This window comes from Zingiber officinale, chromosome 6B, assembly GCF_018446385.1.
Source record: "Zingiber officinale cultivar Zhangliang chromosome 6B, Zo_v1.1, whole genome shotgun sequence".
Lineage (NCBI taxonomy): Eukaryota > Viridiplantae > Streptophyta > Magnoliopsida > Zingiberales > Zingiberaceae > Zingiber > Zingiber officinale.
This window is the reverse complement of record NC_055996.1, coordinates 1,205,465-1,228,150: the sequence shown is the minus strand read 5'-3', so window position 1 is coordinate 1,228,150 and position 22,686 is coordinate 1,205,465. Positions and strand designations below refer to the sequence as shown.

At 44.3% G+C, this 22,686-nt stretch overlaps 1 protein-coding gene and 1 long non-coding RNA gene across 2 annotated transcripts; both read left to right on the top strand.

Moving 5' to 3' along the window:
* Positions 1-2,757: 2,757 nt before the first annotated feature.
* Positions 2,758-15,386, top strand: LOC121989854 (DNA-directed RNA polymerase III subunit 2-like). Its single transcript, XM_042544165.1, has 4 exons — positions 2,758-2,962; positions 13,720-13,875; positions 13,949-13,993; positions 15,180-15,386. The coding sequence occupies exons 1-4, from the start codon at positions 2,810-2,812 to the stop codon at positions 15,384-15,386; spliced, it is 561 nt and encodes a 186-aa protein (XP_042400099.1). The 5' UTR covers positions 2,758-2,809.
* Positions 15,387-15,475: 89 nt separating this feature from the next.
* Positions 15,476-15,955, top strand: LOC121989861. Its single transcript, XR_006114345.1, has 3 exons — positions 15,476-15,521; positions 15,612-15,674; positions 15,765-15,955. It is a non-coding gene; the product is annotated as an uncharacterized LOC121989861 (long non-coding RNA).
* Positions 15,956-22,686: the final 6,731 nt, after the last annotated feature.

The following is a 22,686-nucleotide window of genomic DNA, read 5'->3' as shown; positions in this document are numbered from 1 at the left end:
AAAAAATATGAGATTTTAAAGGAAAATTTTAAATGACATGGTGAAAAAATATGAGATTTTGAAACAAAAAAATCCACTTGGTTTGACGCGCACAGGGGTGCAAAATAAGGCATATATATATATATATATATATATATATATATATATATATATATATATATATATCTCCGAAAGTCAAAGAGATAGATGCTGGGGGCGTGACGCACTTGCTGATCTCCGATGTACTTCGCTCCCGCCTGCAACATAAGTAGCGTCAATGTCGAGCCAGGGAAGGGCCCCCGACGATGACCCTCCGATGCTCAAGTCAGTCTCCGACGAAGCAAGAAGGAGCAAGAAGCAAGAACTATAGCGCAACAGTAGAAATCGCATGTAAAGCATACCTCCGCTGATGCTTGGACCCCCTTTATATAGAGCTCCGATAGTGCGCGTGCACGCTTCCCAAGGCGAGCACGTATCTCAAGTCTTTCCTTGAAAAGATATGTCAGTAAAGTGTCCCTGACACAATACCTTAACCGGTCGAGCATATCACTGAAGTGACAGTAGAAGCTTCCGCCGTATGATCCTCTATTTGACCACACCGCCTGTCAGCGGCATTGGCTCCCAAAAGGATATCCAAAGATAGTCTGCTGTGTCTATTGCTTAGCCGAGTGGAATGGCTACCCGGTCGGAACTCTGTTGTCCTGTCCACTGTAGCGCCGAGCGAGATAGCCGCTCGGTCGGAGCCCCACTGTCCAAGTGTTGTTTGTTGTCGGGCCGAGCGGGATAGTCGCTCGGCCGGAGCTCCACTATCCACGTGCTCGACTGATGTTAAGTCTGCTGCTAGGCCGAGCGGAGAATCGCTCAGTCCGACATTTGTGCGTCCCTTGAGCGTCAGTTTGATTACTCCGTGTCGAAGACGATGGGTCTACTCTTAATCTTTGATCGACGTATGACTCGCTCGACCGGCCAACACCGCGCACGTGTTGATCATCTTGACTTTGACCTCCACCGTGACAGCAGAGTGGGGGCACTCCTAATCACCGCATCAAATATATATATAATAACTTTACATAAATAGTTAAATTAACCAAACAAATTTATATAGTTTAGGGCTTCCGTTATTGATATGGTATTTAAATTTATTTAATCAAAATAAGTAAGTCGAAATGACAAATTTAAAATTAATCAGATTATCTAAATGATTGATTGTTTAAGTTTGATTTGATTTTTTTTCAAATAAATTTATGTTTATATTTGATTAAGTTTAATTGAGTTTGGTTCGTTTTAGTATTATCAATTCAAATGTGCTTGATTATTTAAAATGTTTATATTTTAAATTTATTTTGATCCGTTATTTAGTTTTCATGATCTAAACTTATCTATTTGTTTTAAATTTTATTTATTTATTTAAGAATTGATTGATGAATATTGTCCTTAAATATATTTATGAATATTAAGAAATTGAACACATATCTATATAAATTTGTTTAATTTGGTTAATTTAACTAATTATTTAAAGTTATTTAATTAATTTATATATATATATATATATATAGTCGAATATTAAAGTTATTCAAAAACATTTAATAATGCCCTTGTCACAAAATAACAATTGGTAAGAAACAGAGCAATCACGCTCTAAATATAAAATAACAGTTGGATAAGATACATTAGCTAAATGTAACTATTTGATTTTAATAAGTTTTTAATTTTGGAAGAGTTTTAGTCGACTTTGATTAAAAATAGTCTAATTCATAAAAAAAAATTATAAATGTACTAGAAGCGAGAGTATAAAATCTAGCTTTGATTTTGGATTTCCAAGTGTTTTGGTCATCAACTTGAATTAAAATTACTCTAAAATATAAAAACAAAAAAAAAACAAAACAAAAATCTGTACTAGGAGTCACTACTAGAAATATGGTCTACACTTTCTTAATGACATTTGAATTTAAATGTCATTATATATAATTTTTAATGACATTTATCAAAATAAATTATTTTAAATATTAAAATATCGTATTAAACTATTTATAGGGACAGATTTTATTAATGTCACCATATAATATTCTAATAACCTTAGTTATGCCCTTTTTTTTTTCCACGCAACATAACCTAATCGATCCCTCTTCTTCCCCACTGTACACGCCGATTCTATCTTCTCGTTCTCACCGACGCACTCCTCTCTCCTACGCTCACGCGTACCTGTCGTCGTTCCTCTCCCTTTCTCCTCACTAACCTGCTATCGCTGTCGCCGCTCTTCTCACCTACTCCTCTCACCATCGCCGCTCCTCTCATCCATGCTCACACATCCCTGTCATCGCCACTGCCAGTCGCCGCCACCCCTGCCAGCCGCTGGCCTCCATTGTGCGTCTCCACGACGATTTCTCCGCAACACTGCCTCCCCGCGATGTAAGAATTTCCTCCGCAACACTACCTCCACCACGAAGAGCCCCAACCTTCATCCCTCCTCCTCATAGGGTTTCTGATCTCCCCTAAGGTAATGGAGGCACCGCTGAGGCCGTTGCGACTTTGGTGCTTCGTCCAGAACTATGATTGGGGACGCCGTGGGGAGGATTCGACGATGGCGCGTCTGTTCTAGCGGAACTCTAACTCCCAGATCGATCTATCTCGTCCTTATGCAGAGTTCTAGATGGGCACACATGAGTCGGGACCTTCCTTTGTGGGCTCGGATTCGGAGGAAATTCCACTTAAGAAGTGGATTCGGGAGAACCCTGGTGCCCTGGGAGAAAAGGTCTTGGCGAACTAGGGAACGGACTGCCTTTCTTGTTCAAGATATTGTCAAGTGCACCCAAATAAGGAGCTAGCAAGGATGCTTCATATGATGCGACCAAATGTTTACAAGGACCCAAACCATAAGCCAGAGATGGTGATCACTTTGACAGAGTTCAAAGCGCTATGTGGTTTTGTCAGCATGGAGGAACTCAAGGATGTCCTTATCGATGTGCCTAGAATTGCAGAGCTGGTTGGTAATGATGCAACAAGCAAATAGGAAATCTGTTCATTCTTTTCTTTCCATTTTCATCCAGTTAATCTGTTCTGATGATTCCAAAGTAATGCGCTTGTGTGAGTCATGAGCATGAGAACTTAGGTCTTGCATACACTTGGTTTGCTTCTTTGTTAATCATCGCCATCGTATTTTCTATTATATTGTTTCTATTGCTTTCTTAAAAGATTGTGGTACTATTCAATTTCGTGTGATGCAATACATCTTTATCACCAGTGATCCGGTGGTAAGAGCCCGGGATCCCCTAGCGAGGGGTCAACGCCACGTGGAGGTCAAAAGGCCAGGTGATCCGTCGAAGAAGGGTGAGCCGACCGGACTCATGAGAAAAGGGCAGGCCGATCGATCTGCCAGTAAACATCTGATAGTAAAAGGTGTCCTGACAGGGATTGGGGTTCCGACGTTCAAGGAAACAGTAAATAATGACCGAGCGGAAGGCCTAAGAGAAGGCAGGACGTAACAGGTGCGCCGCCCGGCCGGTGCAGGGAATTAGGGCCGTCCGGACGGCGCTCTTCGTCCAGCCGGCCGACGGACGTCCTGGCCGGCGGTGGGATGTCCTGTTGTCCCATCGAAGGCGCGATGGGACTGTTGCAGTATGACGTCAGGTAAGCTTTCTGACAAACCCATACCGAGGTATGGGCTGCGGACACGTACGCGCCTCGGTGAGCGTGTAGAAGCTCTTTCACCGCTCTATATAAAGAGCCGCAGACTTCGCCGGAGGTAGGCGTTCTACAAGCTTTGGAGCTACTTTTTCCACCACTTGCTTACCTGACTTGAGCGTCGGAGGGTCGCCGCCGGGAACCCCTTCCCGGCCCGACTTCTGTGCAGGTTCGCCGGAGTTTCGTGAGACTAGTCGGAGATCTACATCAGCAACCCGGAGAGCGCCACGTGCCCAGCGTCCGTTGATTCAGCGTTCAGAAAGGATCAATTTGGCGCCGTCTGTGGGAACGCTCCTGCATCCGATCGGAAACAATGGACGAGGCTGGACGACAACACATGGTGGCGCTTTCGAACGAGGAACTCGACGCTCTGATCGAGATAAGAGCCGCCAAGCTCGTGGAGCAAAAACAGAAAGCCACAACCGAGCGACCGGAGCAGCAAGCAACATCAGCGTAGCACCACCGGCCACCGTCGCATTTCATCGAGCCCTATTCCGCACCCAGCCGTACCGCTCATAGAGATAGGGATCTTCTTGGATGAAATGCCTAGCGAGATGACGAAGGGAAAGCCCCGGCGGACGCATCACGAGAGGATTAATCGCCAATTTTCGGAGGTTATTCTGCGAGATCCTCTGCCAAGCACTACGTGCCTCCGACGATCGGCGAGTATAATGGGACAACCGACCCGGATGATCATCCGGTAAGTTCGATAACTGACTACTCTCCATCAATACGGATGGAGTAAAGTGGCGAGTTTTCTTACCACTCTCTCGGGATCGGCTCAACGGTGGTTTCGGAGGTTGCCGAACGGATCCATCACAAGCTTCAAGGACTTCCGAACGGCCTTCCTCCACCATTTTGCAAGCAGCCGACGCTACCAGAAAACGAGCGTGAGCCTGTTCGCCATCAAGCAAGAAGCCCGTGAATCGCTCCGAACTTACATCCAGCGGTTCAACAAAGTGGCAATGGATATTCCAACGGCCACTTCGGAAACCATGATGAATGCCTTCACACAAGGCCTAGTGGATGGGGATTTTTTCCGATCACTCATCCGAAAGCCGCCCCGAGATTACGATCACATGCTACACCGGGCTAACGAATACATCAACGTGGAAGAAGCGCAAGCGGCCAGGAAAAAAGAAACTCCAACCGAGCGGGCTCCTCCTGCCGAGCGGAAACAGCACGCCGCTCATCAGCCGCCTAGAGGACCAAGGGCCGAAGTAATCCGATCCCCCCACGCCAGGTCCCATGTGTAAGAGGTAGCTGCCGCCCGACCCAAGCCAAAGAAGAGATGGACCCCGATGTTCTGCTCCTTCCACCGGACGGATACGCACAACACAAGGGATTGTCGAAGTCTTCCCTTCGTGACTCATCCTGTGCCCCAGAATGCCGGACGACGGTCTCCCTCAGTCGACAGGCGACAGAGAACTCATGAAGCCGATCGGACGCGGTGATAGGCCACGACAACAGACTCCCGATCGATGCTCTCCAAGGAGAATCGCCGAGCGTCCAGAGAACGGTCCCGGCCGTCCGCTCGGGAAGAGGAAAATAAAAGCAACACTTCCCGAGGCGAGATCAGCGTTATTCTTTGGCGGGCCGGGAGGAGACTCCAAAGGCGGAAAGGCGGCGTCCGGCGACTCAGATTCATGCGGTCGGCTGTAGCCGAGAACGAGCGGAAGGACCCGAAATTAGTTTTGGGCCCGGGGACTTGGAAGGAGTTGAAGTACCCCACGACGATGCTCTGCTCATCAAAGCGGTAACAGCCAATTACACTATTCACCGCGTATTTGTTGACACAGGGAGCTCAGTCAACATCATATTCAAGAAGGCGTTCGATCAGCTACAAATTGATCGAGCCGAGCTGTTACCCATGATAACTCCGCTCTACGGGTTTACGGGCAACGAAGTTGTCCGACCGGCTGGCTACCTCGCTGGGAGAAGAGCCGCTCAGGAGGACAAGGACAACAAACTTCGTGGTGGTCGACTCTCCCTCGTCCTACAACGTCATTTTGGGACGACCAGCGCTCAGTGAATTCCAAGCGGTCGTCTCAACCTTCCATCAGAAGATCAAGTTCCCCGTGGAGGATAAAGTGGGAGAAGTACGGGGAGATCAGCTAGCAGCTCGGCGATGTTACATCGAGATGGTCCGAGCGGAAGCCAATTCCGCTCGGAAGGCGCCCCGGATCGAGGTAAACGCCATCACCGAAAAGCCACCCTCTTTAATTTATGAAGAAAAAGAGGAAGTGTCGATTCACCCAACCCGATCGGAGGCCACGACTTTTATTGCGTCCGATCTAGAGGAGAAGCAGAAAGAGGAGCTGATCCAATGCCTCCGAAGAAATCATGATGTCTTCGTCTGGTCGACACACGAGCTGCCCGGGATTTCGCCGAGCATAGCGCAGCACGAGTTACATGTCCGACCGGACGCACGGCCAGTAAAGCAAAGAAAAAGGGACTTCAGCGCCGAGCAGAATTCCATCATCCGAGCGGAGGTGGAAAAACTTCTGGAGGCCGGCCATATACGCGAGGTGCAGTTCCCGAGCTGGTTGGCTAACGTAGTATTAGTCTCCAAGCCAGGCAACAAGTGGAGAGTGTGCATAGATTTTCGGGATCTCAACAAAGCTTGCCCGAAAGATTTTTATCCTCTGCCCCGGATAGATCAGCTAGTGGACTCTACGGCCGGCTGCGAATTAATATGTATGCTCGACGCTTGCCAAGGCTATCATCAAGTGCCGCTCGCCCGTGAGGATCAAGAAAAAGTCAGCTTCGTCACGGCCGACGCACCTATTGCTATAATGTGATGCCGTTCGGATTGAAGAATGCGGGAGCCACATATCAGCGCTTGATGAATAAAGTATTCAGAGAGCAAATTGGGCGAAATCTGGAAGTGTATGTGGACGACATTCTCATCAAATCCGTCCGAGCGGCCGATCTCTTCAAAGATATGGAGGAAACCTTCCGAATGCTGCGCAAATATGGAGTCAAGCTAAATCCCCAGAAGTGCCTGTTCGGAGCAAAAGGAGGGCATTTTCTGGGATACATAGTCACCGAGCGGGGAATCGAAGCAAATCCCAGCAAGGTGAAAGCTCTCCAAGACATGTCGCCTCCAAGAAATACAAGGGAAGTGCAGCGTTTGACCGGTCGGATAACTGCTTTGTCCAGATTCATCTCCAAAATCGCTGACCGGAGCCTCCCTTTCTTCAAAATCTTGCGCAAGGCCACTAAGTTTCACTGGGATGAAGAATGCGACCGGGCGTTCGAAGACTTGAAGGCATATCTGAACTCCCTCCCGGTATTGGCCAAGCCGACTACGGGTGAGCCACTTTATATGTACTTGTCTTCAATCGAGCACGCAGTCGGCTCGGCTTTAGTGAGGGCGAGCGGAGAAGAGCCTGTGTATTTCCTTAGTCACATTTTAAAAGATGTTGAATCTCGCTACACTGGGCTCGAGAAGCTGGCTTTCGCTCTGGTCCTTGCTGCTCGGCGCCTTCGTCCATACTTCCTGGCGCATACCATCATTGTCAAAACAAATAGCCCGCTCGGTCGTGTGTTACTAAACCCAGAAGCGTCCGGACGGCTCATCAAGTGGACGACAGAGTTAAGTGAATTCGACATCCAATACCATCCCCGCTCGGCGATCAAAGTGCAATCCTTGGCCGATCTTGTAACTGAGGTGCAAAGGCCGGAGCCGGAAGCTATGTGGAGAATATATGTGGATGGGTCGTCCACTCGGCTCGGAAGCGGGATTGGAATATTGTTGCTCTCCCCACAGGAAGAAAAGATGCACTTATCCGTCCGGCTGGATTATAAAGCTACCAACAATGAAGCAGAGTATGAGGCCCTCATAGCTGGCTTGCAGGCTGCCCGGCATGTGGGAGCCGGTCGGGTAACGCTCCACTCGGATTCGCAGCTGGCCGCTCAGCAGCTCTCTGGTACCTTCTAAATCAATAGTGCTCGGCTCAAGCTCTACGCTGAAGCCTTCGAGAAGCTCAAAGCCGATTTTAGAGAAGTTGTTGTTTAGAAGATACCCAGGCGAAAATCAGCGATTGATGAGTTAGCCAAACTCATGAGCTCGATGCCGGTCGTCATTCGTGACCAATTGAAAAATCTTGTTGGTGGCGCACGTCGACCGGATGGAAGGCCTCACATTTCTAAGCGACTGGCGGACACCCATCATAGAGTTTCTCCGCTCGGGCGCCACACCATCCAATGAGTATGAAGCCCAGCTGCTAAGGAGGAGAGCCGGTCGGTTCACACTCATCGGCGATCAGCTTTACAAAAAGGCTTTCTCACGCCCGTTGTTGAAATGCGTGAGCTCGGAGGACTCGGCTTACATCCTCCAAGAAGTACATCAAGGATCGTGCGGGGGACATCCGGGCGGACGAGTACTAGCTAAGAAGATCCTACTAGCTGGATACTTTTGGCCGACTTTACAAGCAGACGCCGCTCAGACCGTGTCGACGTGCCTTTCATGCCAGAAGTACCATAACTTCAACCATCGACCGACAGAGGAAATGAAGGCATCAACAGTGTCATGTCCGTTCGATCAATGAGGAATGAATATTGTCGGTCCATTTCCGATGGCGACCGGGCAGCGGAAATTTTTGCTAGTGGCAGTTGATTATTTTTCCAAGTGGGTGGAGGCCGAGCCGCTAGCCAAGATCACCGAACAGATGGTCAAAAAATTTATCTGGCAACACATCATCTGTCGGTTCGGCATCCCTCGCCGATTGGTTTCCGACAATGGGCGGCAATTCACAGGGAAGATGCTAGAGGATTGGTGCAAAAGCTACAGCATCGAGCAACACTTCACGTCCGTGGCTTATCCCCAGAGCAACGGTCAAGCTGAAGTAGCCAATCGGGAAATTCTTCGCATTCTACGCACTCGGCTCGACCATTTGGGAGGGAGTTGGGTAGATGAAGTGTCGGGCGTCTTATGGGTCATCCGAACGGCTCCAAAGGAAGGGACGGGCGTCACGCCTTTCCACCTGGTGTATGGCGGCGAAGCGGTCATTCCTGTTGAAGTCGGAGTCGAATCCGCTCGGATCCAAAGCTATGATGAGGGTAACGCCGAGCGGAGGAACATGGAGCTGGACCTGGTTGAAGAAGAAAGAGCCAAGGCGTCCGTTCGGCTGATGGCGTACCGGCAACGGATGAAGCAAAACTACAACCGCCGTGTAATCCCCAGATCATTCCAGGTCGGCGATCTTGTCTGGAAGAAAGTCAAGCCGGTCGGCGACGTCGGCAAACTGGAAGCACCATGGGCGGGCCCCTTCAAGGTTATTGAAAAGCTCCGCTCGGGCGCATATTATTTGGAGGATGAAGGCGGGCGGCAGCTGGATCGACCGTGGAGTGCAAATCATCTCCAGCCTTATCGAGCTGGATGAAAGGTGCACGAATGTAACTCATTTTTGTGTATATGCTAGTCGCCCGTATCCTTGTAATGCAGGAAGCGAAATTAATTCAAAGGATGGCCAAGGGTTCCGCCGATCGGCAGTATCGAAGTTAGCCGTAAAGACCGTCGAGCTCCGACGTTAAATATCGAGAGACGAGCAGGCGTCTATAAACGTCCGAGCGGAAGACCGTCGAGCTCCGACGTTAAATATCGAGAGACGAGCCGGCGTCTATAAACGTCCGAGCGGAAGACCGTCGAGCTCCAACGTTAAATATCGAGAGACGAGCCGACGTCTATAAACGTCCGAGCGGAAGACCGTCGAGCTCCGACGTTAAATATCCAGAGACGAGCCGGCGTCTATAAACGTCCGAGCGGGAGAGCCATCCATGTAATATGTTCCGGCGGTAAGAAGCCGATCGACGACAAAGCTCGTTCTTTAAGACCTTGAGTAGCCAAGCGGCTCGCATAGCAAAATCTATGGAAAACCCCTTTGAGGTAAGGCGCAAAGCAAAAGATGGTTAATTAGAATTAAAAATGCGAGCAAGTGAACGAGTAACGTTCGCGCGCCGAGCGGCTGCTTAATTGCGCGGCGAAAGACGTTATTGAAGGCAGGCGGCTTGGGTCCACGTTAGAGCGTGAAGCCGAGCGGAGGAGTTTTAAAGAACACTTCACACATGACGAAAGAAAATTTTCTTGCCAAAACAAAAGTTGAAGGAAAGGAAAAGATTATATATTAAGCACAGGGCTAACCAAAAAAGTTACAGCAAAAATAAAGTTTGGCCGAACGGCGGGGATACAAAAAAGTTCATAAGAAACACTCCTCATGCGTCGAAATCAAAAAGAGCGTCAGGGATGGCGCCCATCACGGTCGCGAGGTCCTCGGGAGGGATGGTCAGCTCGGCGGGCAGGTGGCCTTTGGCCTTTAAGTGATCCACGGCCGCTTTGATCGCCTATTCAAAGGTGAGGGAGATCTTGTCAGTAAATTTCTCCCCAAAGGCATCCGAGCGGACGAATGCCTTCCTCACCTCGTCGGAGCTAGCTGACTCCCCCTCTTGATACTCTTTGAGCGCGGCGTGGGCGGCGTCGCTGGCAATTTAGAGATCCTTCAAATCTCCATCAAATCTTTGAAGATCGGCCGAGCGGCTCTCCTTCTCGGTGGCCAGAAGAGCATCCAGATCCTTGATGCGTTGCTCCAGCCCTCTGATCTCCACCTTCATTCGGTCCATGTCATCGATGGCCTGGCGCTTCCGGGTGGTCGCCGTCTTGATCTCCTTATCTCGTTGTTTGATCATCGCTTCGAGCCGAACGACCTTGCTCGCTAGATCGGAAGCTCGTTTCCGTTCGGCTTCCAGTAATTTTTTAGCCTTCTCCAGATCGGCCGTTGACTGTCGGCTGTTTCCCGCGGCCCTGAGTTTTTTCAATTCATCCTCCAGCTCAGCCAACCGATTGCTAACGGCAATCTGCTCCACCCAGTTCTACGAACAAAAGTGAACAGGTTAAAAACTTAATTCAAATACACGAACAAAGAAAAAGAGCATACCCCGGTGGCCTGTTGAAGTTTGCTGTCGCCGAGTTGCCCGGGAGTCATAGCTTTTATTCGGCGCCGAGCGCCCTCCCAAGCTTTTGCAAGAGGGCCCGTCAAGGTGATCTGCTGCTCGGGGACCACTGGCCGATCAGCAGCAGCCATGTATTCCTCTGAGGGGAGGCGCAGGACGATTTTAATTAAATTTGAGCCGCTCGGCTCGCTCTGAGAAGCATCGGCCTTACCGGATGGCCCATCGGTGGACGAGGAAGGAAGCTCGCCCAAATGCTTGATACGGCGCAGAGTTCTTGAAGGGCTGGACGGCGGCACCTCAGAGCTTGCCCTCGGAGAGTCATGTGGGGTCGGAGTACTCTCTAGGGAAACCGTCCCGGACAACACCGGAGCATCCGTGCCCCGCTCGGGCTGTGGTTCATCAAGTGGAGTTGAGGCAGATGCAGATTCCGGTCGTCGGCGCTTCCGAGTGACTAGCGGAACATCATCGGCCGAACGACCCTCTACCTCGGCTTGGGTAGAAGGTTCTGTGCCGCCCGCTGCCTCGTCAGGAGAGGTAGTAGCTGCTAAGGCTTCAGGGGCATCCTGAGTCCCTTCGCCTAATTCGCCGGTCGGATCGGCTGGATCAAGGCCCCGCTCGGCGACCTCCTTGTTCTTCACCGTCTCAATTTGAGCGCCTTTCAATTTGAGCTTCTCGGTCGCCTTAGCACGCCACATAACTTCAGCTGCAGAAGCAAAGATTAAATCAATTAGAACAAAAGAAAAAGGAGGGATGAGAATCGCTTACTCATGCTGCAGGGCAGATCGGTTGGGGTGGAAGACAGGCCGAATATATACATTACTCCTGGGAGGAGCAGCTTTGTCAATGTGATAGCACTGACCCACCAACCGCTCGACCGCATGAAGGTAGGCCGCATCACCTCTAAATTTGCCGAGCTCTGGTTACGCCGGCATCGCCGTCTGTCACTCGGTACGAAAAGTTGGCCGCTCGGGAAAACACACATAAAAAAAGTGCTCCTTCCAATGTTTGTTGGAGCTCGGCATATTATCAAAAAAGACGAAACCTATCCTAGATTGGAAAATAAAGGTACCCCACTCGGCTTGCTTGGGATAGAAAAAGTAGTGAAAAATCTTAGGGTCGAGGGGGATGTTGTTCAGCTTAAAAAGGACTATCACTCCGCTCAACAGCCTGATGGAGTTAGGGACTACCTGGCCGAGCGGAATGCGAAAATAATTGCAGATTTGTAAGAAGAACTTGTGGGGTGGAAAACGTAGCCCGGCCAAAAATTGGTCTCAGAAGAAAAGAACGGTGTCGGGCGGCGGTTCATGAGGCCGATCGGCCGGTGTGGCTAACACTATTTGGTGGTCGGTCGGCAGATCATAGGTTCGAGTGAGGCGCAAGGCGTCCTCCTCGTCGAACCGGCTTTCCATGGTCGGATACCAAAGACCCGGAGCACCGCCGGTCGGCTGTGAGGTATTGGTCATGGTATAAGGCCAGGGATGGACATATGATGGAAGGAAGGAGAAATAAAACTAGGAAAGAGTGCGGGATGATAAAAGAAATAGCTAATAGAGAGAATAAAGGAGAGGCAGCAAGGAAGAGGAAGTCTTACGGGCAAGGGAGATGATCGGAAGAAGCTGTAGGGTCGTCGGAGAGCCGGAACGCAAGGTCACCGGAGATGAAAAGAGCAGCGAAACGTCGGGAGAAGATGAGGCCGAAATGCGGCGGAAAGCGGAAGTCGGCGCTTTATAAGGGCGGCCGCTATTAATTTCAACCGTCCGATCCAGGTCACCGATATAGAGGTCGTCATCTAGCCGTTCATTTCAAACGGCGGCTGTCCCATTGGAAGTGACGCCACCGCCATGCGCTGACAAACGCACGATCGCCACGTGTCAGCAGGATACTGGCCGCATTTAATGAGCTCCCCTTACCGTGCGCGGCGCACGTGATGAGTAGTAAGGGAGAGCATCGGACATGGATTCCAAGAGAACACAAGGCACGGACAAGATACCGCCGAACGGATGAGTATCCCTATGCCTCTCCGAGCGGCCTAATACAGTGATCATTGCTCAGTCAGATCGGCAGTCTAGTCAGTCGGACTTCGCCTCCTTCGACTAGACTCGAGGGGAAGGCAAGTGATCCGGTGGTAAGAGCCCGGGATCCCCTAGCGAGGGGTCAATGCCACGTGGAGGTCAAAAGGCCAGGTGGTCCGTCGAAGAAGGGTGAGCCGACCGGACTCATGAGAAAAGGGCAGGCCGATCGGTCGACCAAGAACGATAGTAAACCCTGACAGGGATTGGGGTTCCGGCGCTCAAGAAGCGATAAATAATGACCGGCGGAAGGCCTAAAGAAGGTAGGGGCGTGCGGACGGACGTCTGGCCGTGGTGGGTAAATAAGGGAGAACATCCACGTCAAGTCGTATGGCTAGGCCATACTCCTAGTCGACAACGGGGTGTCTGTTGTCCCGATGGGACTGTTGCAGTATGACGTCAGGTAAGCTTTCTGACAAACCCATACCGAGGTATGGGCTGCGGACACGTACGCGCCTCGGTGGGCGTGTAGAAGCTCTTTCACCGCTCTATATAAAGAGCCGCAGACTTCGCCGGAGGTAGGCGTTCTACAAGCTTTGGAGCTACTTTTTCCACCACTTGCTTACGTGACTTGAGCATCGGAGGGTCGCCGCCGGGAACCCCTTCCCGGCCCGACTTCTGTGCAGGTTCGCCGGAGTTTCGTGAGACTAGCCGGAGATCTACATCAGCAATCCGGAGAGCGCTACGTGCCCAGCGTCCGTTGATTCAGCGTTCGGACAGGATCAACCCGTTATTAGACAAAGACACAAAACAAGAATTACAGGTTTTATGTTTATTTGATGTTTTTCCTTATTTTGGGTTAATTATTGATCTCTCTTTATTCTCTTTAGTAGGCATATAAAATTGTGGTTTCTGAAACTTTTGTCATTGTATTGTAGCTTGGAATTCTAACTTTTGATGATTTTCTTCAGGATGGATTGGTTGAATATCTTGATGTCAATGAAGAGAACAATGCATTGGTTCGTTAATCTGCTACTGCCATGCTCATTTTGTCATTTGAAATTGTCATATTCACTCTCTGGTACACTTCTGTTGACAGATAGCGTTGTATGAATGTGAAAATGACACGGATGATTCTGAAAAGAAAAAGTGTGATATAACCCACATAGAGATTGAGCCTTTGACACTTTTAGGTGTTTGTGCTGGTTTAATTCCTTATCCTCACCACAACCAATCTCCACGTAATACATATCAGGTTTGGTTGAGCTGCCTTTTATTCTGATTTCAGCTTAGCTCTACATTAATTCTGAAACAAATTCTTGTTGTAGTGTGCAATGGGGAAACAAGCTATGGGTAATATTGCTTACAATCAGGCAAGTAAATTATAGATACAACTTTAGCAACATATTGATTTATTGATTTATGTCAAAATTCTCATATCCTATGGTCATAGCACATATGAGTACTAACTTACCCAATTATTTGGGGAAGTGAATATAGTCTCTATCTGAATTCTTGGACATTTTAGGACTAGATCTTTTAAGGCAAATGCATTGATTTTCTGCCTCAAGCATTCTTATTGAGCTTTTCTATATGCATATTCCTACATCCTGTTAAAATGATTCGGCTGATCCCAATTCATTCAACTATGGTTGTCAAAGTTTATATTGTTATGTGGATCACATAGTTTAAAACTTCTGAATATTCATTTGCGTCTGACGGATAGGAACAACAAAATTGAATTAGTTGGAAAATAAAAAAACATGACATGACATTCCAACCAAGCAATTTATTTGTTTATTGATATATCACATTAAATTTTTTTTCTCATTATGAGAAACTTAGATCATGATCTAGGTATTACTTCGAGGATGTGCAATCATGACCTAGTTATTTGGAGTATTCTGAAATAGTTAAGAGTTTTTTTTACAACACTTTGGAATTCAACCTGGAGCCCAGTGGATCTGGCCTATTTTCTAGTTCGGTTCAGGCTTATTGGTTCATGTCTGTTTATCCCCAACCCTAACGACAGTGGTTACTTTCTATTGATTTTTGTGTTGCTTGAGTATTTCATTTAGTTCTTTTGGACAAGATGCTGACAACAAAACGAAGAAGTTTTTTGCTAGGTGAAGTAACTGATGCCAATGTAAATGCATAGTGATCTTAGGTTTGTTGTATTATTTGTTAATGGACTGCTGTCTGTTATATTCTGGCATGTTATGCATATATTCATGTTGCTCCTGATTTTTAATTGACTTATGCACATACAGCTAAGTGCTAATGTCTTTTATAGTGTTAGATCTTTATGGCATTTCAGAATCACTTACAGTTGCCCTAGCGATAGAAATGCTGGCACTGGATTGTAGGATATTTATATTTGCCAAGATATTTATTCTTTGACCTGTATTCATTCTTATAGCTTTGTCGAGCGGATACTTTGCTTTATTTGTTGGTGTATCCCCAACGCCCATTTCTGACAACTAAAACAATTGAACTGGTGTGCATTTTCCCTGTTATGATGGGTATGCTTTATGAGTTGTTTCTAACATTTTTTACCAGGTTGGATACGATAGGCTAGGAGCTAGGCAGAATGCAACTGTTGCTGTTATGAGTTACAGTGGATATGACATTGAGGATGCAATTGTCATGAACAAGTCGTCTCTTGATCGTGGTTTTGGCCGTTTTATATCAATGAAAAAGTATCTTTTGATTCAACAAAAATTGTGGCAAAAGGAGTGCTTCTCAACATGGATCCAAATAATATAGTAGGGAGACAAAAACTAAGATCAAATTGGTGTGAAGTACAAGTACTAGTTGACTTAGAACCCGAAGAAAATTTAATTAGATCTTATGATCTTTGAGGATACACTTGGAGGAATGATTGCTTGGCCTTGTCATCTGGTATGATTTAAACCTTTTAGTGAAATATTATTAATTTTTTATATTCATCATGTTATTAAAATTTTAAATAAATATGAAATGTATCTGCAGTTGGCAATAAGCGAAGATTTCTATTAGTGCATATAGAATGATACTTTATATGTTTCTCATTTGGTATGAGTTTCAATCTTTAAATTATGCTTATTAGGTTTTATATTTTCATTGTTTAATTTACTTATACAAATTTATTGATTATATTTGTAGGTGACATGTACTTGGATTTTGCATATGATGGTTGAAGATGGTTGATAGTAAATTAGTTGAGTTTTTATTTTACAAGGCTTAGTTTTAAAACTCAATGATTTGTTAGTATTTAGTTAGCATTGGATTCAATACTTTTATATCAGTATTGCATTTGTACTTTTGTGACGATGGGATGAATTGTGATGATATGGTGAATGAATTGGATATTTTGGATGTAAAACGTTTCTATCCTTATTATGATGAATTGTGATGATGGTTAAATTGTGATGATGTGCAACTTTTTCTATTATGTGATGAATGTTTTGTATTCTGAATAAATATTAGTAATTTATTGTGGTGCATTCTAAATATTTTATTTAATATTTTTATAAAATATTGACATTTAATAATGTCATTATAGATTATATAAGATGACAGTTTAAAATATCCTTATATAAAAATTTAAAATATTTATAATTGTCAATATAAATTAGTTTAGGTGACATTTATATTTGTCCTTATTTAGATAATAAAAAGACATTCATAAATGTCCATGAAATATTTTTCGTGACATTTTCGATTGTCATTATAGTCCTATATTTAAGACACTTTTGAAGTTAGCATAAATATTTTATAATGACATTATACAAATGTCAAGAATACTAGAGGGTCTATGCTAACATCGCATTTCAATATATTTTTTGGTGATGTCAATATAACTTTAGTGTCATTAAAAGTATACTATAAGGACATTTATGTGTGTCCTTAAAGACCTTAATTCTAATAGTGAGCCGGAAGAGTTTAAATATGAATGTTTTATAATTTGCAATCGTCAAGTACCGTAAAAATTATATTTTAAATGAAAATAATATTTTTCTTCTTTTTAAAAATTCTTAAAAGTCAATACATATTAGTTTTAACAAGTATACTAACTTTGAATATTGTATTCTAAGGGAAAGCTAGAATTCAAAGTTGTTTTAAATTAAAGTTATTAAATAAATAAATAAATAAATAAATAAATATATATATATATATATATATATATATAAAATAAAGCTGTACATAACTAAATTTAGTTTGTAATGTTCATGAATTATGAATAAATTTATCGATTATCTTATGTAAAATTTAATTATAAATTTATTTTTAATTTTTTTTATAAGTACATAACAATATATAATTATTTTTTTTTTTTTATAATTTTAAATTATTCATAATATACTACAAGTAATTTTTGGTTAAGTTAAATAAAAAGATATATATAAAGAAAGAATGTCCTATAAGGAAATTTAAGAGTGTTCTATAGAAAAATAACCATAAAATTAATTAACACATTTATTTTAGTTCAATAGTAAAATCTGATATTTTTTTTAACAATCATAAATAATTTATAAAAAAATTAACTTATGTAAAATTTAATTATAATTTTTTTTTTATTAAGTACATAAAAAAATATATAATATTTTATATTTTTTAATATAATTTTAAATTATTTATAATGAGCTACAAGTAAAATAAGAATAATATACGTTTCGTATATTATTTCATGCATTAAATAAAAGTTTAATTTAAATTGTCAGCCAAGGATACATGTCAGGACTTATAACCTTAAGGTGCAGGGTATATGGATAAAAACGTACAGGTCGGGATCAGTCAGCCAAGGATACAGGTCAGGACTTATAGTCTTACGGCTTAAGCAGGACACATAGACCAAAGTGTACAGGTCGAGACTCAGGATTGTTAGGACCAAAAGTAGCTAGAGGGGGGGTGAATAGCTCGTCGCGTGCTCGTTGCTCGGTGTTGCTTGTTTCTTCAAGAATGCGCAGCGGAAAATACATAAACAAACACAAACACGCTAACACTAGGAGTTTACTTGGTATCCACCTCCAACGGAGATGACTAATCCAAGGATCCACACCACGCACGCACCCTCCACTATGAAAACACTCCTTTTCGGTAACTACCGAGGGCGGAGAAGCCCTACAAGACTCTCAGTACAAGAAGAAGAAAGGGTAGTAAAGAATAAGCAAAAGCTTACAAGAAATGCAGTAAAAACCCTAGCTTCTTCTTCTTCTCGTTGCAACTCGCCTCTTGACTTGGATGAACCTCCAAGAACCTTCAAGAACTGGCGGTGAGGAGCTTAGAGAGTCCGGGAGGGGCGTGTTGAATCTGGAATGAATCGGTGAAGTTCTGCTGAAGAAATCGCACGCCAATAAGCGCGCTAACGGTTGAATCCCAATCGATTGGATTGCTCCCAATCGATTGGGAGGCTGGATCGATCCACGGATCGATCCAGCGCCTTGCTCGAGAAACACGGATCGATCCACGGATCGATCCAGAGCTTAAGCAGCGGCGTCCCAATCGATCCAGCGATCGATTGGGACCTCTGAATCGATCACGGATCGATCAGAGGTTCTGCTCGTGGGGACTCACCGGATCGATCGGTGGATCGATCCGGATCTTCTGGATCGATCCACCGATCGATCAAACTCTGGATCAATCACGGATCAATCCAAACCTGGATCGATCGGGGAGGCTTTGGATCGATCCACGGATCAATCCAAACCTTGGTTTTTGCCCAAAACCAAGCACAAAGCCCCCTAAACCAACATCTAGTCAACCATGACTTGTTGGTACATAAGACCTAGCATCCGGTCACCCTTGGCCAGCTAGGACTCTCTCACCAAGTGTCTGATCAATCCCTTTGACCCACTTGGACTTTTCTCTTCTTGCCAAGTATCCGGTCACTCCCTAAGACCTACTTGGACTTTTCTTCCTCGTGCCAAGTATCCGGTCAATCCCTTTGACCTACTTGGACTCTCACCAGATGTCTGGTCAACCTTGACCCATCTAGATTTCTCTTGCCTGGCTTCACTCACCAGGACTTTCCCAATTGCCTAGTTTCACTCACTAGGTCTTTCACCTGGCTTCACTCACCAGGATTTTTCTCCTGCCTAGCTTCACTCACTAGGACTTCCCAATTGCCTAGCTTCACTCACTAGGTCTTTCACCTGGCTTCACTCACCAGGATTTTCCTCCTGCCTACCGATTAGGACTTCCCAGTCAAGTATCCGGTCATCCTTGACCTACTTGACTCTTCTTCAATCAATATCTTATTGTCAAACATCTAAACCCAAACCAAGACTCAGCTTGGTCAACCAGGTCAACCTTGACCTGAGGGATGTTGCACCAACAATCTCCCCCTTTTTGATGTTTGACAATACCACAATAACACTTACAATGCCACATGTAAGTTAGGCTAATCCCATAGCCTCATTCTTCATGCCACTAGGTAATGAAAGCATAAGTTAAGCTTTTCATTCTCCCCCTAAGAGGGAAAACCCTCTCTTAGATAATGAAAGCCTAACTTACTCCCTTTCACACGTCCTTTCATTCTCCCCCTATTGGCACACATCAACCTATGCCCCCTCTTTGGGCACACTTCAACAAATCCATTTGTTGAAAACTCTCCCCCTGAAGAGTTGCTCATCATTGGTTACAACTTCACTCGTTGAACCAACATGATAATGAAGGTCCCATACCCTTCATTTATCCTTAACTTCTTCCTCAATGTAGACAAATACCCAACCTTGAGCATTTTCTAACATCTTGAGTTCCCACTTGAAATAATGAGGATATCCACTCCCCATTTCAAGTTCAAGAGCTCGTCCATGAGCATTTTCTTTAAAGAAGGTTAACCACCTTCCAAAGTTCATGAAAAATAATTTTCATGCCTTTAAAGAGTCCCTCCCCCTAAAGACATGGTGGTAACTTCTGTCATTGCACCAACAATGACTTGGAATCCCTAAACCTTTAGGAAACCCAGATTTAGAAGTTTTGAGGTTCAAATGTTCAAAATTTAAAACAAACCTCAACCTAAACTTCAATGAAGTCTTCCTTAACCATTCCATCCTTGTTTTCAACACGAAAACACCCTTTTTATGTATACAAATGTATTTTAAGGGTTTGAAATGGTTACATAGACTAACCATGGTTCAAAGATGCTGAAGTCAGGCCTTCCCAGCCAAAATCAGCAACTTGGATCGATTGGAGTTGGGATCCAATCGATTGAACCAACCGAATCGATCCACTGATCGATTCAGTATGTGTGGATCGATCCACTGATCGATCCAGCGAGCTTCTGCTCGCGAGATTTACCTTCTGAATCGATCCACGGATCGATTCAGGAACTCCAATCGATCGGAGTTCTGATAGTTGCTGAAATTCCATTTCAGTCAACTTCAGAAACCCCTAGAAAATTCTACAAAAATCCAAAAATCATGAAATTTCGTGTAGACATTATTTAGGGCATACTTAATCATGGAAAAATAGTTTTCTATGAAAATACATCATATTTTCAAAGATTGACACAAACTTGAAAACTTGCAAAAACTTTAGTGTTTTCTTCAAGTTTGTGTCTAACTATTCAATGGTGATTACTATCAAAAGACAGCCTTCACCAAGGTTTTCCAAAAACATTTAAAAATATTTTCAAAACCAATATCCCATCATGTTCCTTGGGCATAATGCACATGACTTGTACATTAGCTTTCCCAATGATGGGAAAACACATAACTATGTGTTTTGATGAACCTAAAACTCAAAAGAATGCACTAAATCAACATCTTGAGTTTTGTTCATCTTCCTAACATCTCACTTGTATCTAATGTACACTAAAACACGTACAAGTCACCTTATAGTCCTTGTGAGATGTGAGATTTTGGTTTTGCCCTAATCTGGGGATCATGCATGTCTATCTAGGTATTTTAAAGATATTAGACATCCACCTAGGATGTCACTTATTAATAAGTGTTGTTAAACGCCATTAGTCCTTAATTACAAGGAAATAAACTAATGCATGATAATGTTATGGCATACATCAAAATAAAATAACTTTCAAAAGAAAGATTCCTATAACTACATGATGTATGAATGTCATGACATGGTATTTTTGGATTTTTCATAACAAAACATGAATGCAAAAATAGACATGATGTCATGACATATGATGGGCAAACAATCATGGCAAGATTTAGCATAAATAAAATATACCTAGATTAACTATCTAAGTATCCTTAAAACCTTAGCTAAACTTACAACTTAAACCTAGATTTGCCCTAAAGTGCTTTAAGAAAATGCCAAAGCTTAAATTGGCATTTCTAATTCCCTTGATTAATTTATGCCAGTCGAAAGTAAGCATATCCTCAAATGTTGGCATATTTCATTTTTCCACAAGAGTAGCACTTTTAAATTAAGGCCCAGATTGCCTTAAATTTACTAAGAACATACCAAAATCCCAACTTGGTAGTTCTTATGAATTTCCCAATATGTGCCATTTAAGATTAAAATCAATTTTTCCACCATTAGGCACATTTTACTCTTTCAAGGAGTAAATAATAATTCCATTTCATTTTCAAAGGTTAACAAAAACCTTGAAAATGCTCCTTGAGTGTCAATTTCCTCAAAGTTGGGTTAACTACCCTTCTAATCGGAGTTGACACTCTCTAACTCATCTATGGGGTAGAGAAGATGCTCCTAGGAACCCAACACCTATTGGTGCTCCTTGGATGCTCTAGGTATTCACTAGGGATAACTTCCCTAGATACCTTCCCTAGATACCTTCCTAGTGACCTTGTTTGGCTTCTTGGAGGCCTTGGTCACACTTTCTAGGTCAACTCTAGGGATAGCCTCCCTTGTGACCTTGTTTGTGACTTTCTTAGACTTCTTAGAAGCCTTAGTCACATTTATTGCAAAAATACTCTTAGGGATGACTTCCCTAGTATTTTTGGCTTGACCACTAGACCTAGGGTTTGTTCCATAACTATATGGAACTCTATGGTAAGAGGGCACATCCTTCTTAGCCTTTGGTTTGTATCCCAAACCTCTATGGCCATTTGATGGCTTTTGTACCCCTAAACCTAGGTTATGCTCATTTTGCCCTAATAGGATATTTTCCATCTTTTTTAGGGTCTTTTCCATTTTATCAAGTCTTGACCTCAAGACTTGATTTTCCATCACTAAGTCCTTAGTTTTTGGTTTTCCATTAAGTTCATGAGCATTTTTGTTTCTAGGCTTGTAGCTACAATCCTTAGAGTTCTTGCCTAGACTTTTACCTACATTCCTAGCCTTAGGTGTAGTAGTTTTAGCATGAAAAGCTATATGTTTTTCTTTAACGCTATCATGCTTTCTATTTTCATGGTAAATAGCATTAAAATGATATAAGTTAGAACTATCATGCTTTTTACCATAATGTAAAGGGGTAGGCTCAATAAAAGTTATCTTCCTTTTTACCTTAGAGGCTCCCCCTTGACTTGAGCTTCCTCCTTGAGCCTTGACCATCTTCTTCCCCTTAGGGCATTGACTCCGATAATGCCCCTTTTGATTGCAAGAGAAACACACAATGTGCTCCTTGCTCTTCTTTGTTCCGGGGATGGTCTCCTTGGGATTCACCTTACCTTTTTGTGCCACTTGATCCTTCTTCTTGGCCAATTTAGGGCACTTGCTCTTGTAGTGTCCATGTTCCCTACACTCAAAGCATATAATATGACTTTTATTATTAATTGAAATATTTATACCTTTGCTTGTAGGGGTGGCATCTTTTCCTTTGGATCCGGAGGTAGAAGCTTCCTCTTGATCGGACCTTGATTCTCCTCCATTTGATTTTTCTTGACTTGTGGAGGTAGAATCTTCTTCCTCCTCTTCGTCTCTTGACCCGGATGTAGAAGCTTCTCCTTCTTCTTGATCCGGCGTCACCAAGGATTGCTCCCCCTCAATCCTAGAGGTGGAGGCTTCATCATCTTGAACATGAAACAAGGAGTATGCTTCCTCCTTGTTCCCTTCGTTGCATTCCCTTGAGGATGAAGCTTCTTGGATTTCCTCTTCTTCGGAGGTTGAGCATCTCTCAACCTTGGAGTCCTCCTCTTGGTCTTGCTCCAAAGAGTCA